Below are 14,415 nucleotides of genomic sequence, written 5' to 3'. Positions count from 1 at the left end.
ATGGAAAGCGTAGCCTCAATTCGCAATTTAATTTGGCCAGGAGCTTTCATGGCCACCTTGGATCTGGAGGATGCTTACCTCCACATCCCGATCCATCCGCACTTCCAGAGGTTCTTGAGATTTGCGGTAATCATGGGGGATGCGATATGCCATTACCAATATCGCGCCCTACCCTTCGGGATATCCTCAGCCCCAAGGATATTTACAAAGATCGTCGCAGAGGCGGTCGCGCATCTACATCTCCAGAATGTGAGGGTTCTTCCATACTTAGACGATTTCCTAGTCTTAGCATCCTCCGAACAGCTCCTAAGGGAAAATGTACAAATCTGCATACAAACCCTCGAAGGACTAGGGTGGTTAATCAGCAGAGAAAAATCGTGCCTGCAGCCAGCTCAGTCCACTCTATTCTTGGGCCTGACATGGGACACCGTTCAGGAGAAGATTATACTCCCGCAGACGAAGATGTCCAAGCTGATAGCAGCCGTATCAGCTTACAGGTCAGAGCCGATCGTATCCCTGAGACAGACTATGTCATTACTAGGGCAGATGACATCGGTAATCCCGGCAGTGGAATGGGCACAGGCGCACACACGGCATCTACAAGCTTGGTTTCTTCAAGTTTGGGACAGAAAGAGGGAGTCATTGGACAGGCAGGTGGCACCTCCGCAAGAGGTACTCATGACATTAGACTGGTGGCTGAATCCAGAGCGATTAGCCAGGGGTCGCCCTTGGATGCAGAAAAACCCGGTGAAACTGTACACGGACACAAGCTCTTGGGGCTGGGGAGCGCACTGTCTGGAACATCAGGTCCAGGGACAGTGGTCTCCCCAGATCAGAGAAAGCTCCTCAAATTTCAGGGAGCTGTTGGCGGTCAAAGTAGCGCTACAGTCCTTAGGGCCACATATTCAGAACAGGGAGGTAGTCTTATACTCCGACAATATGGTCACAGTCTCCTATGTCAGAAGACAGGGAGGGACCAGAGTTCAATCCCTAATGAATCTGACAATACAAATTCTGGATTGGGCAGAGGCAAACCTCCTGTCGCTCACAGCCACCCACATTCAGGGTACCCAGAACCGATGGGCGGACGCGCTCAGCCGGTCAGTCATAAAGGAATCCGAATGGCAGTTAAATCAGGAGATTTTCGATGGTATCACGAAAGAATGGGGGATGCCTATTCTAGATCTATTTGCTACACCCCACAACGCGAAGGTAAGGGATTTCTGTTCCCTCCATCCTTCATCTTCAACGAGCCGGTTGGATGCCCTAGCGGTTGTATGGCCAAGGGGACTGTTGTATGCTTTTCCCCCCTTCAATTTGATTCCCAGAGCTCTAGGAAAATTGAGAGATTCACAAGCAGAGGTGATTTTCATAGCACCATGGTGGCCGAGGAGGGCCTGGTTCCCTTTTCTACAGTCCCTAAAGATAAGGGGCCCATGGCACTTGGGGAACAGAACGGATTTACTGGTCCAGAGCGACCAGGTACATCCAGATCCGGGATTCTTCAATCTCACAGCTTGGATCCTGAAAGGGAAAGCTTGAGACATTTAGGATTTTCAGACAGAGTTGTCAATACATTGCTAAGATGCAGAAAAGACAACACTCGAAGGATATACGCCAAGGTTTGGCGAATTTTTTGTTCTTGGAAAGAGAAAAACAATGTTAGGACAAATGACTTAAAATTTATTTTGGAATTTTTGCAGGACGGGGTGGACATGGGGTTGGCAGAAAGCACCCTCAGAGTCCAGATCTCCGCTTTATCTATATTCTTAAACAGGCAGCTATCCACTGAGTTACATATAAAAAATTTTCTTAAGTCAGTGGCCAGATCACAGCCAATCCCGGTCAAGATGATACCTCCATGGGACCTGTCACTAGTGCTAGATTATCTGTCGGATGAGTTGTTTCCGTCAGAAACCATTTCCATAAAAATGTTAACATTGAAAGTAGCCTTCCTGGTAGCCATAACCACAGCCAGGAGAGTAGGGGACATCCAAGCTCTATCAACGAAGGATCCTTACATGATCATTCACTCGGACCGTATAGTCTTTCGTCCAGATCCCACATATCTGCCAAAGGTAGCCACACAATTTCACAGGAGTCAAGAGATAGTATTGCCTTCGTTTTCTACAAATCCCAAAAATGAAAAGGAAGGTAGGCTAGCAAGGCTAGATGTGAGACAGGCGATTCTGACATATTTAAAAAGAACACAACAGTGGAGAAGGTCGAGTCATCTGTTTGTGTTGTTTGCTGGTAGCAGGAAAGGATTGCAAGCCTCAAAGAATTCCATATCCAGGTGGATTAGGGAAGTTATTCATTTAGCATACAAGAAGGGAGACACTAGTACACCGGCTAACATCAGGGCACACTCAACACGATCACTAGCAGCCTCTTGGGCAGAAAGGTCAGGAGCCACACTAGACCAAATATGCAAAGCAGCAACCTGGTCAGGACATTCTACGTTTGTCAAGCATTACCGGGTGGAGCAGCTTTCAAACCAGGATCAAGCATTTTGACGCAAGGTGCTCCAGGCAGTCATCCCACCCTAAGGTACAAAAGAAGTTCTCGCTGGTCTCAGGTGAGCTGTCCTGGAGGATGAAGGGAGAAAGGCCGAGCTACTTACCGGTAGTAGTGTTTCGGCGAAGCCTCCAGGACAGCTGCCTTAGTTCCCAGCCCCAAAAAAAAAAAAAAAAGATAAAGTTGGTTGTATGTATATAAATATATATGTAGTACTGTTGAGCTAAGTACTCTTCTAAGAACTAATGACATGAGGAGGGAACGGGCTAAGTAGGCAAAGGGGGCTGAACTGATTTAATTAATTGGTGCATTGTTTCCACAGGGGAGGGGCTCAATAGTAATCTCAGGTGAGCTGTCCTGGAGGCTTCGCCGAAACACTACTACCGGTAAGTAGCTCGGTATATATATATATATATATATATATATATATATATATATATTATTATTTTATTATTTTTTATTTTTTTAAATAACATCTACGTTGTAAGTATAAAGCCTGATGTGTAGCCGTGTCACTAATAGAGATGGTCAATGAGATGGAAATAATTCTGCATTGGTGCTGGTTTATGCAAATGTATGCACTCTTTGCTCATGAAAACAAATAAATTGATATGTTAAAATTTGGTTTGGGGACTATGAATTAAAGGGTACCTGAGGCGAATTAAAAGAAAAGCTTTATACATACCTGGGGCTTCCTCCAGCCCCCTTCAGGCCATTCGGTCCTTCGCTGTCCTCCGCCACCTGGATCTTCTGCTATGAGTCCAGGTAATTCAGCCAGTCAGAGCAGTCTGGCTACGTGCCGCTTCCACAGCCAGAAGCGTTCTGCACCTGCACAATAGTGCTGCGCAGGTGTAGTATGCTCCCGGCGGCGGAGTGTGTGCATGCGCACTACACCAGACTGGCTCAAGTACCTGGACTCATAGCAGAAGATCCAGGTGGCAGAGGAAGACAGCGAGGGACTGATTAGCCTGAAGGGGCCTGGAGGAAGCCCCAAGTATGTATAAAACTTTAATTTCATCTGTCTCAGGTTTACTTTGTTACACAGTAGTACTATACTCTACATATGCTCTCCCCACAGAGCTGCAGGGAATCCACTGAGAATGCTGTGCACATTGAACACAGAGGTGTTGTCTATCACCCATAAACCTTGTTCAGATTGTGCATGAAGAATGTGTAATAGAGGAAGAATCTCCTTATTCCCCTGCAGAGTACCTGCACATCACTCTTGCATGTACCCACAGTCACATTACCTAGGGCCTGATAGATGTGCTTTGTTCCGGTCTGTACCTTTTACAAGTACTCTTACCAAAGACTAGTTTTAGTCTAAAGGGAATAAATATAGTAGTCTACATATCCTTCTCACTTCAGTTGTCTTGTAAAATTCCTAAGCGTTGGCAGTTAAGAGATGAATTTCACGTTACATACTGTTAATCAACAAAATTGTAATATGCAAATTAGGAGTCGGAGTCGGAGTCGGTGGAATCCTAAACTGAGGAGTCGGAGTTGGTGGATTTTTGGACCGACTCCACGGCCCTGGTACTTTTTACCCAACTTTTGGGTACTTTCAATTGTAGAAAGGTTAAAAGTTAACTTTAAAGAAAATATGAAGAGTCTCTCCTAGGAGATAACTCAGGAGAAAATGTTATTTACATATGAGCCAGGGACTCGTGAACAACAATTTTTAGTGACCAATTGTAGGCTGAAATGAAAGCAAAAACATTTCATAAAAGCCCTAGCAACATTAAAGGAAATCTGTATGGACAATTTTTCCATGACTGGGGATACATTAAAGCTAATGTTGTCTTCATTGTATCTCTTCTTAGCTTGGTTGTAGAATTGTTGGACCTCAGGTTGTTATATTCTGCATGAAACATCAAAAATGTGTCCCACGGGCAGAACACCCTGTCTTCAACATGGCAATGGCGGATGTCACCATTTCATGCACAAGCCTGGAAAGAGAAACTAGGGTAAGCTTCTAATTTAATTTTAATATGCAAGTAATTAAAGTGAGTCTGAAGCGCCCCCCCCCCCCCCCTTCCAAAAAAGAAAAAAAAACAGATAATCACCTAAGGAGAGGGAAGGTGTTGGGTCCTACAGAGCCTTCCTATTCCTCCTAGGGTCCCCGCATTCTACAGATGTATCCCCCGTTAGCAGTCTCCGACCGATGGGTCACAGACTGCTCAATTCCGCTGCTGCGCGAGGCTTCAGCAATCTTCGGGAGCCCAAGTTCTGAAGACAGCTGCCCTGCCCTGTGCATGTGCAAGCACTCATTCTTTTGCATGTCCAGTACGGAGTGGCCGACTTCGGGAGCACTCGAGCTCCTGATGATTGCCGAAGCCTTAAGCTCCTGACCATACCCAAGCCATCGGTAGGAGAGTAACGGGGAAAACAGCAGTGGAACGCGGGGACCGTAGGAGGAACAGGAAGGCTGTATTTAGGACTCGGAGCCTTCCCTCTCAGGCGAGTATCTGTTTGTTTTTTTTGTTTTAATCTAAGACTTCTTGGACAGTACATTCTAAAGCTGAAATATTATTGATGCTTTACCATGTTTTACTATTTCAAGGAAGAGGTACATCAGTACGTCCAGTTAATGGGAGGATGTGTCTACAGAGATCTTAATGTATCTGTCAGCCACCTTATTGCTGGAGAGGTAGGCAGCAAAAAGTACCTTGTAGCAGCCAGTCTGAAGAAACCCATCCTTCTCCCATCGTGGGTGAAAGCCCTGTGGGACACATCACAGCAGAGGTAAATTAGAAAAATCTTTCTTGCTGTAGTATCTCCACTTACTGGCAGTAATAGCTTGCTCACATATTTGGTATTACTGTTTTATTTTCAGGATAATCCAATGTACAGATGTGGACATGGGGCAGTACCTATGCCCAATCTTCCTTGGCTGCACTATTTGTGTTACTGGGTTAAGCAGTCTAGACAGGAAGGAGGTGCAGAGGCTGACCTCTCTACATGGAGGACAGTACACAGGCCAGCTGAAGATGAATGAGTCCACTCATCTTATTGTGCAAGAGGCAAAAGGTACACACTCTGCTCTTTACTGGGAACTTAGTTACTGTGGATAGCCTTTTCATAGCATTTGTTATGGTTTGTGCATTTGATGAGTCCTGCTGCTAAGTTTTTGGTGGGAGAGCTTTCATTTCATAAGTTTTATATATCGCAAGAACATAGAAAATTAAAGTGAAATGTACTGCAGAGAGTAGAGTGTTCAGAGTTAAAGGGAACCTGTCAGGGCAGCTGATGCCTTGCCCAGTACAGCGAGGCTCCCTTCTAGGTCTTAGAATGGCTGCTACTTCTTTCAGCCTCGGATGGTAGCTTTCATGTCAGACTTCCGTAACAAGGAAACATCCAAAAAGGAACTCTATAATGCACTAAACTCGGTGTTTACATTCCTTGAGATGTTGGTAAATGTATCTGAAGGTCAACTTTACATGAAAACATGGCTGCCACTTGACTAAAGTTTTATCGATCGTAAAGTGAACCTTAACCGATAATAAACTTATGACATTATTATTCTATGTGTAGTACGGATGTTTAATAGAACATTAACATGGAAATGTGTCACATTTTATTTTCAGTTTACTGGCTTAATTTTTCAGTTTACATCAGACTGTCACAGTTGCTATTTGGAATCCACTAAAAAAATATACTGCTATTCCATGTGGCCTGGTATGTCACCCAGCCACCATAATCAGCAGTGTACAGAGTGATTCATGTTCTAAGCAAGTACTTATTTACACATTAACATTTCCTATTTTTACATTGTTTAGCATATTTATTTTGCCTGGTAAGTTGTGTGTGTGACTAATACCAAGTATAGTTTTGGGTCAAGTGCAGTTATGTAAGCCACTGTTATGTAAGGCACAATGAGGTATACGTAATACTGATTAGTAAGCCAGTATACATAAGGCATTGCATTGTGTTATTTTCTATGTTGTATTCAACCCCATCACTCATATCTTTGAGTGCCTAATATAAATCAGTAATTAAAAAAGTAAACATGGAATTCTTCTCACAGGTCAGAAATATGAATGCGCAAAAAAGTGGAATGTGCACTGTGTTTCCATTCAGTGGTTCTTTGACAGCATTGAAAAAGGCTTTTGCCAAGATGAGAGCATGTATAAACCTGAGCCCGCACCTCTGTTAAAGACCATGCCAGAGACATCCACACCAACAGGAAACGCCAACAAACCCGACAGTAAGTACAAATTCAAATCAATGTTTATTATGTTGAGAGGGAACTTCTACAGGTCAACTTCCTTTTGTTACTAATTTAACTGGTCATTGGGGGCATTGTCGCTCCACCACCTATGTATTCCTAATTTGGAGGATCCACCTTTTATTAACGTGGACTTTTGCAACAATTACGTCTTCAGAGAGCTCTTCTTTACTCTCCATGTATTGAACACCTATCTGTGTCATTCCACTTGACTACACATTTATGGACTTAATTTGCTATTCAGCAGTCATCTTAATAACTGTCCGCCTCATCACCACATGGCCAGGAGGGTTGGTCAGTGAGATGCAATTAATTCTGAGTTGATGCAGGATTATGAAATTTGCAGCTTGAAAGCCGACCTCAGCAGAATTGGATTGGTCCATTTTCATATACTTAAAACTTTTTTGCATCCTCTTGGAATTATTTGCATCTCATTAACCATCCCTAATAGCCAGCACTGCTCTGCCCTCCTGGCTGCAGCTGCAAGGGTCCTCCACCTTCCTCCACAGTGCAGTCGGCAGTGAGAGGGAATAGGCATGAGCCTAAAAGGGAGGATTGCCCAACATTCATGCCCACAGGATACCAATCCCACCTGGCTGGAGTGAGTGCATCACTCTACCTGTCCTGATAGCCTTAAAAAGAAAGATAAAAAAAAGTTACCGTACCTACAATCTTGACAGAGATATCTTTTTCCATTGCAAATTACCCATGTCATGAAGTGCCACATGCCCACTTTAGTGCCCAGGAGGAGAAGTGGAGGTAATGCTTATCCCACCTGATAGACCCCAGGGTGTAACTAATGGTGGAATTCCCCTTTTAAAAAGGGAGTTTCCAGCCACTCCCAGGTTTGGAATGAATATGAAGGGAACACAAGTACCTCCTTTCCCGTACGCGTGAGTAGTTCAAAGCTGAAAAAAAGACACTGTAAAATAATTTTCTTTTAAAATATATTTTCCAAGAAAAAAACCTTTAAAGTCCCCCTCCACATTCCGTGTGGGCTTACTTGCCCCATTTGCTGAAACATTCAATGATTTCTTAAAATCCCTTCCTGCAAAATACTCCTGATGTGGAGAACCACAGGGGCTTGTATTTTTAGGTGGTGTAGCCTCCTCCTGGCCAGCTCAGCTTTCCTACGCATACCATCTTTCCCGAATATAAGACACGGTCTTATATTCTTTTAGGGGGGGGAATATGTGCTAGTGGTTTTTTTGGGGGGGGGGGGGGCCTTTCTTTTAGAAGACTAGTAGACGCTTTGTGTATGGGGAGGTGTGTGGTCTCTTAGCGCACCTCCCTTGTGGTTGCGTCCCCCCACCGTTCCTTGTAACTTCTGCAGTGTAGCGGCGGTATAGTATTGATGCTGTGAGGGCGCCCTTTGACCCTCACGCTGACACTGTACGCAGTACACTTTGCCGGTTCTGCGCTGGTGCTCTCCTCATGTCATGATCATGTGTGCCCAGCTGATGCGTTCCAGGCGCACATTGATTATGACAAGAGGAGCGCCAGCGCAGAGCCGGCAAAGCGTAATGCGTACATTGTCAGCGTAAGGGTCAAAGGGCGCCCCCACAGCATCAATACTATGCTGCCGCTACACACTGGAGAAGTTACAATGAAGAAGGAGGAGGATGCAGCCCCAAGGGAGGTGCGGTAAGAGACCACACACCTCCCCATACACAAAGTTTCCCAGCTAGGTCTTATTTTCGGGGGATGGCTTATATTTCAAGCATGCTTGAAATATATAAGCTAGGTCTTATTTTCAGGGGAGGTCTTAAATTCGGGGAAAGCTGGTTCTTGTTTGTTTTTTCCAATAGAAATGTATTTAAAATAAACATTTTTTACTGCAAATACATTATACTAAGCTGAGTGATATCGTAAGACCTGGTAAGAATTTGAGCACTCATATGCTGTTAAATTAAAAGAGCACCTTCCGCATCACTAGTATCACGGGAATGTGAGGATGATATACAAAAAAAAATTCTCTCAAGAGAGTTTTTTCCTATTGTGAATAGACTTCATTATCATCACTTAAAGTGAACCCAAGATGAGTAATATGGAGGTTGTCCTATTTATTTCCATTTAAGTAATACAAGTTACCTTTCTGTCCTGCTGATCCTCTGCCTCTAATATGTTTAGCCATAGAAACTGAACAAGCAAGCTGCAGAATCAGGTGTTTGACAATACAGTATTGTCAGATCTGACAAGATTAGCTGCATGCTTGTTTCTGGTGTTATTGAGACAATACTGCATCCAAATCTTATCAGCAGGATAGCCAGTCAACTGATATTGTTTAAAAGGAAATAAATATGGCAGCTTCCATAGCCCTCTCACTCACAGGGCCGCCATCAGAAATTTTGGGGCCCCTCACACATCATCAGGCCTGCCTCCCCTCCCTGGGCCCACCCACTGGTTGCTTTGCCCGCCCACTAGCCACCCTACCCCTGTGTCTGTGCGTGAAGTGCACTGCGCCAAAATATGTGCATGACCCTGACACTGAAGAAAGCAACTTGCACAGGGTGATGCAGCAAAAAGTGGGCGTGGCCATGGCATGTTGCGGGATAAGCCAAATACTAGCAAAATACAGATAGTCCCCGGCTAACACATGAGATAGTGATTGTAGGTCCGTTCTTATCCTTTATCTGTTCTCTTTTGTCCCCTTCTTTTTTTCCTGGGCCTTTTTTGTCCCCCTCTGTCTCACCTCAGTTTGTGCCTCTTTTGTGCCCCTCTGTGACCTCATGTTCCCGTCTCATCTCTTTTCTCACTGTTTTGTGCATCTTTTGTCCACCTCTGTTCCCCCTGTGCCTCTTTTATCCCCCTGTGTTACCTCTTGTCCCCTTCTGTCTCAGCTCGTCCCCCCGCCCTAGCCAGGTATAGGTGCCCCATTATAGGTATCCAGGCATTGGTGCCCCCAGTATAGGTATCCAGGTATAGGTTCCCCCAGTATATGTAGCCAGCTATAGGCGGTGCCCCAGTATAGGTTGCCTGGTATGGGTGGTTCACCAGTACAGGTTAGCCAGGTACAGGTGCCCCAAGTATAGGTAGCAAGCTATAGGCGCCCCAGTACAGGTAGCAAGGTATAGGTGATGCCCCAGTATAGGTAGTCAGGTATAGGTGGTTCCAGCCCCATTATAGGTAGCCAGGTACAGGTGGTGCCCCAGTATAGGTAGCCTGTAGCCAGATATAGGTGGTGCCCCAGTATAGAAAGTCCCCTGTAGCGGGCTCACTCATCTGCTCCCCTCGTTCAAGCGCTGATGTCACTTTTCTCTCAGTGCTGGAACGCGGTGTGCTGGTGAGTGAGCCGCAGCCAGAAGCCCTGCACATCCCCCACCCCCCGATGGCTGCCCTGCTCACTTGGGTTCTCTTTCAAATCTAGTCAAAATCATTTTTCTCATAGAGCATATGTCAGCTTTACCTGTATTACTTTACAGATTATTTTTTAAGTAGCACAATTTTAAGTACCACAAAGAGGCTGTTGCTTCGGCTAGATATTTTCAGAATGGGAAAATAAAATCTATTATGGAATATTATGCTGAATTTGCATATGAAAGCAGCATATAGCTGCAACTGTGCTGAACAGTTTATACACAATACACATAGAAACATTGACTTACAATAGACAATGCAGAGGTGAGGACTGCACCACAGCCCTGGACCTAAGGAGTCCAGTCATGTCTTTATTGGTCCTATATTGTTAATCAACCTTTACACGAGCTTTGTATAGTGGTAATCTTTAACAAACCACATTTCTTCCCTTGCTTACACCTCTCACTTGGTGGCTAGCCTTGGGGAGCCGGCATTGGTGGTCTTTATTAAAGAACAAGTAACACCCATGCTAACCTAGAAATAAAAACACATGTATAAATAAATACTAGTTCTACTTACATAACAGATGTATTGCACTGTCCACGTTATGATTCCTGTGAATTTTATAAAGACAATCCCCCTTTCAGCTAGTATTTTACATGGGAGGGGATGTAAACCTTGTACTGTTACCCACGGCTCTGTGTGTATATGTATATGTATATGTATATATATATATATATATATATATAATTTTTTTTTTTACAAATGGACTTTCTGTGGTCATTTTTGCCCTGTTGTTCCACTGCAGATCGGGCCCTCTCTGATGTCAGCCACATCTCTAATATTAACACCAGCTGTGTTAATGAATCTGCCTTTAGCTCTGTGTTGAGCACCAGGCTTGAGCCCCCAGCAGATACACTTGAGAACTTGGATCTCAGCTCTGTACAAGCCCCTGAGGATCTGCTGGATGGCTGTAGGGTAAGTAATTATAGCTTTGCATTTCCTCAGTTTCATTTTATTATATTTTATTGTGCTGTTATTTTAAAATACTGTATGCTGCATGCCTAGCTCGACTCAGCACTGGACAGACTAGTATAGTTTTACACAGAAGGGAATTTCACAGGATCGTTTTTGTTGAAAATAAAATACACATAATGCATCACTCCAGGACAGTAAGCAAAGCCATGCAAATAATTTACTGTTTGGCAATGAGCCAGTAAAGTGCAAGGTATGGATTGAAATGATTCTGTATGGTGAAGCTTGGAGATTATAGTGATGCCAAGTACCTAATTAAAGCAAACCTGAAACGAGTTTCCTCCCTTCAGGTTATATTCTTACCTACAGTGCATTTGGAAAGTATACACAGGGTATCACTTTTTCCACATTTTGTTATATTACAGCCTTATTCCAAAATGGATTCAATTCATTTTTTTCCTCAGCATTCTACACACACCCTGTAATGACAACATGAAAAAAAAGTTTACTTGAGGGTTTGGCAAATTTCACATGTACATCACAGTTACATAAGTATTCAGAGCTTTTTGTAGATGCACCTTTGGCAGCAGTTGAAGTCTCAAGCCTTTTTGAATATGACACAGGCATGGCACGCCTAACCTTTTTTGCCCATTTCTCTTTGCAGCACATCAGGTTGGATGGGAAGCGTCGGTTCACAGCCATTTTAACCACTCTGCGACCGCCTAACACAGGATAGCGGCCGCAGAGTCTCTCTGTTCCTCAGCCACAAACGGGCGCGTGATCTTGCGATGTGCGAGATTAGCAGGGAATGAGCGCTCCCGCAGGGCACATTCCCTGCAGGGAAACAGCTGTGAAATTAAAAGAAAAACTGTTATTCATTTGTACAGTGTTAAAGCTGCAGAGTGCTGAATTGTAAAAAATTGCCTGGTCGCTAGGGGGGTGTAAGCCTGTGGTCCACAAGAGGAGGTTAAAGCAAACCTTAAGTAAAAAAAAAAATGACTTTTACTCACCTGGGGCTTCCAATAGCCCCCTGCCTCTGTCCGGTGCCCTCGCCGTGTCCCTCCGATCCTCCTGTCCTCGCCGGCATCCACTTCCGGTCTCGCCGGCAGGAGCCAACAGGCTGGGAATGCGAGTGATTCTTCGTGTTCCCAGCCACAATAGCTCCCTCTATGCTGCTATAGTAGCATAGACGGCTGCTATAGCAGCATAGAGGGAGCTATTGTGGCTGGGAACGCGAATAATCACTCATGGTCCTAGCCTGTCGGCGAAACCGGAAGTGGCTGCCGGCGGGGACATGAGGATCGGAGGGATACGGCGAGGGCACCGGACGGCTATTGGAAGCCCCAGGTGAGTAAAAGTCATTTTTATTTATTTTTTTCTGACGTTAGGATCACTTTAAGATCTCTCCAGAGATGTTCAAACGTGTTCAAGTCTGGGCTCTGGCTGCTTTCACCTTCACCAGATTTCACAAATGTTTTAAGACTTTTTCACAGAACATAATTTCTGGTTTGAGTTTTTTTCTGTTGGCTAGTTTTACAATATGTTTGATTTATAACATAGAAATACGCTTTAGAGTATTTATTAAGCAGCAAATAATTTGCATCTCTCTGCATTGCTGCTCCACAGCAATATTTATTCTCTGGCTGTCAGCTTGCAATTGGTTCTTGATGGTCACATGATATTAAAACTTGATCTGGCTGATGAAAGAGAGAATGCTAGTCTATCTCCATTGCATCTTTAATTCAAGAATGAAGGCTTTCTTGCATATCTATAAATAAGAAGCTTGGATTTATTTATTCAAGCGGATTTATTACCCTGAGTAGCACACCATAGGAACTTTTAACTCCTTATTGCCCTACAGTTATCCTACTTTTTAGCCTATCTTGTAACAAAGATTAATTTGACAGCAGGGAGACCTGAGTGTGTTGCAGCCTCAGCTTCCGGTTCCTGTAAGGCTGCCAGGGAGAGTAAAAATATACCTATTAATCATTTCAAGTACATTATTATATTATAATTTTTTTTTATAAACAGGATTGTGGAGAGTATTACATTCTTAGTAGTTATAAGAGCGTGGTTAATCCAATGAAGTTTGAGAATAAATGTTGGTTGATATCCTGCTTTAAAAATGACAAACGTACATTTGCATTGTTTATCCGTCTTCATAAAAGGCCCCTTATTGTTGCGAGGCATTGCCTAGTCTTCCCAACCAGGAATATTTATAGGTCTTGGGGCTTTGTTTTCTAAGTGTTGGTATTTTGTTCACAGATATATGTGTGTGGTTTTGGAGGAAGAAAATTGGATAAGCTAAGAAAGCTCATTAACAGTGGAGGAGGAGTACGGTTTAATCAGCTCACTGGCGATGTCACCCATGTTATTGTAGGTGAAAGTGATGAAGATCTAAAGCAGTTCCTGAACAAGACAGACCACAGGTTGGTTGTTGATTTTTTTTTACAAGACTAATGTAGTACTAATGTAGACAATGTAAGGCTTGTTGGATTAGTGTGGAAAGCAACTAGAATCATTTAGGTAGTTTTATGACTTTCTATGTCCCATTGGAGATGCTTCCTTACTTTCTTTTTCCTGAGACCTTCATAAAGCTTTGTTGCTTAACCACTTGAGGACCCACCCTTTACCCCCCCTTAAGGACCAGCGCTGTGCTGAGTGATCTGTGCTGGGTGGGCTCTGCAGCCCCCAGCACAGATCATGTAGCAGGCAGAGAGATCAGATCACCCCCCTTTTTTCCCCACTAGGGGGATGATGTGCTGGGGGGGTCCGATATCTCATGCCTGCATGTGGCTGGCGGGGGGGGCAGCTCAAAGCCCCCCTCCGCGGCGAAATTCCCCCCTCCCTCTCCTACCTGCTCCCCCCCCCCGGAGATCAGGGCTGCACAGGACGCTATCCGTCCTGTGCAGCCAGTGAAAGGACGTCCCCTGTCACATGGCGGCGATCCCCGGCCGCTGATTGGCCGGGGATCGCCGATCTGCCTTACGGCGCTGCTGCGCAGCAGCGCCGTACAAATGTAAACAAAGCGGATTATTTCCGCTTGTGTTTACATTTAGCCTGCGAGCCGCCATCGGCGGCCCGCAGGCTATTCACGGAGCCCCCCCGCCGTGAATTGACAGGAAGCAGCCGCTCGCGCGAGCGGCTGCTTCCTGATTAATCAGCCTGCAGCTGGCGACGCAATACTGCGTCGCTGGTCCTGCAGCTGCCACTTTGCCGACGCGCGGTATGAGTGCGCGGTCGGCAAGTGGTTAAAGGAAAACCAAAGTGAGAGGCATATGGTGGCTGCCATATTTATTTCATTTTACACAATAGCAGCTGCCTGGCATCCTGCGGATCTCTTTGGCTGCAATAGTGTCTGAATCGCACGCCTAAAACAAGCATGCAGCTAATCTAGT

General features: G+C 44.6%; 1 protein-coding gene across 1 annotated transcript in view; it reads left to right on the top strand.

Annotated features, from left to right (window-relative positions):
* Window positions 1-14,415, top strand: part of TOPBP1 (DNA topoisomerase II binding protein 1) — an 81,951-nt gene that overhangs the window by 16,156 nt on the left and 51,380 nt on the right. The window contains exons 4-9 of the mRNA XM_068236261.1: window positions 4,341-4,484; window positions 5,081-5,262; window positions 5,354-5,547; window positions 6,545-6,724; window positions 10,851-11,020; window positions 13,283-13,446. Of these exons, the coding sequence (XP_068092362.1) occupies window positions 4,341-4,484; window positions 5,081-5,262; window positions 5,354-5,547; window positions 6,545-6,724; window positions 10,851-11,020; window positions 13,283-13,446 (1,034 nt within the window). The remainder of the gene's footprint in view (window positions 1-4,340; window positions 4,485-5,080; window positions 5,263-5,353; window positions 5,548-6,544; window positions 6,725-10,850; window positions 11,021-13,282; window positions 13,447-14,415) is intronic.

This window comes from Hyperolius riggenbachi, chromosome 5 (genome assembly GCF_040937935.1).
Source record: "Hyperolius riggenbachi isolate aHypRig1 chromosome 5, aHypRig1.pri, whole genome shotgun sequence".
NCBI lineage: Eukaryota > Metazoa > Chordata > Amphibia > Anura > Hyperoliidae > Hyperolius > Hyperolius riggenbachi.
Note: the sequence above shows the minus strand (reverse complement) of the source record. Positions and strands in the feature narration are given on the sequence as shown.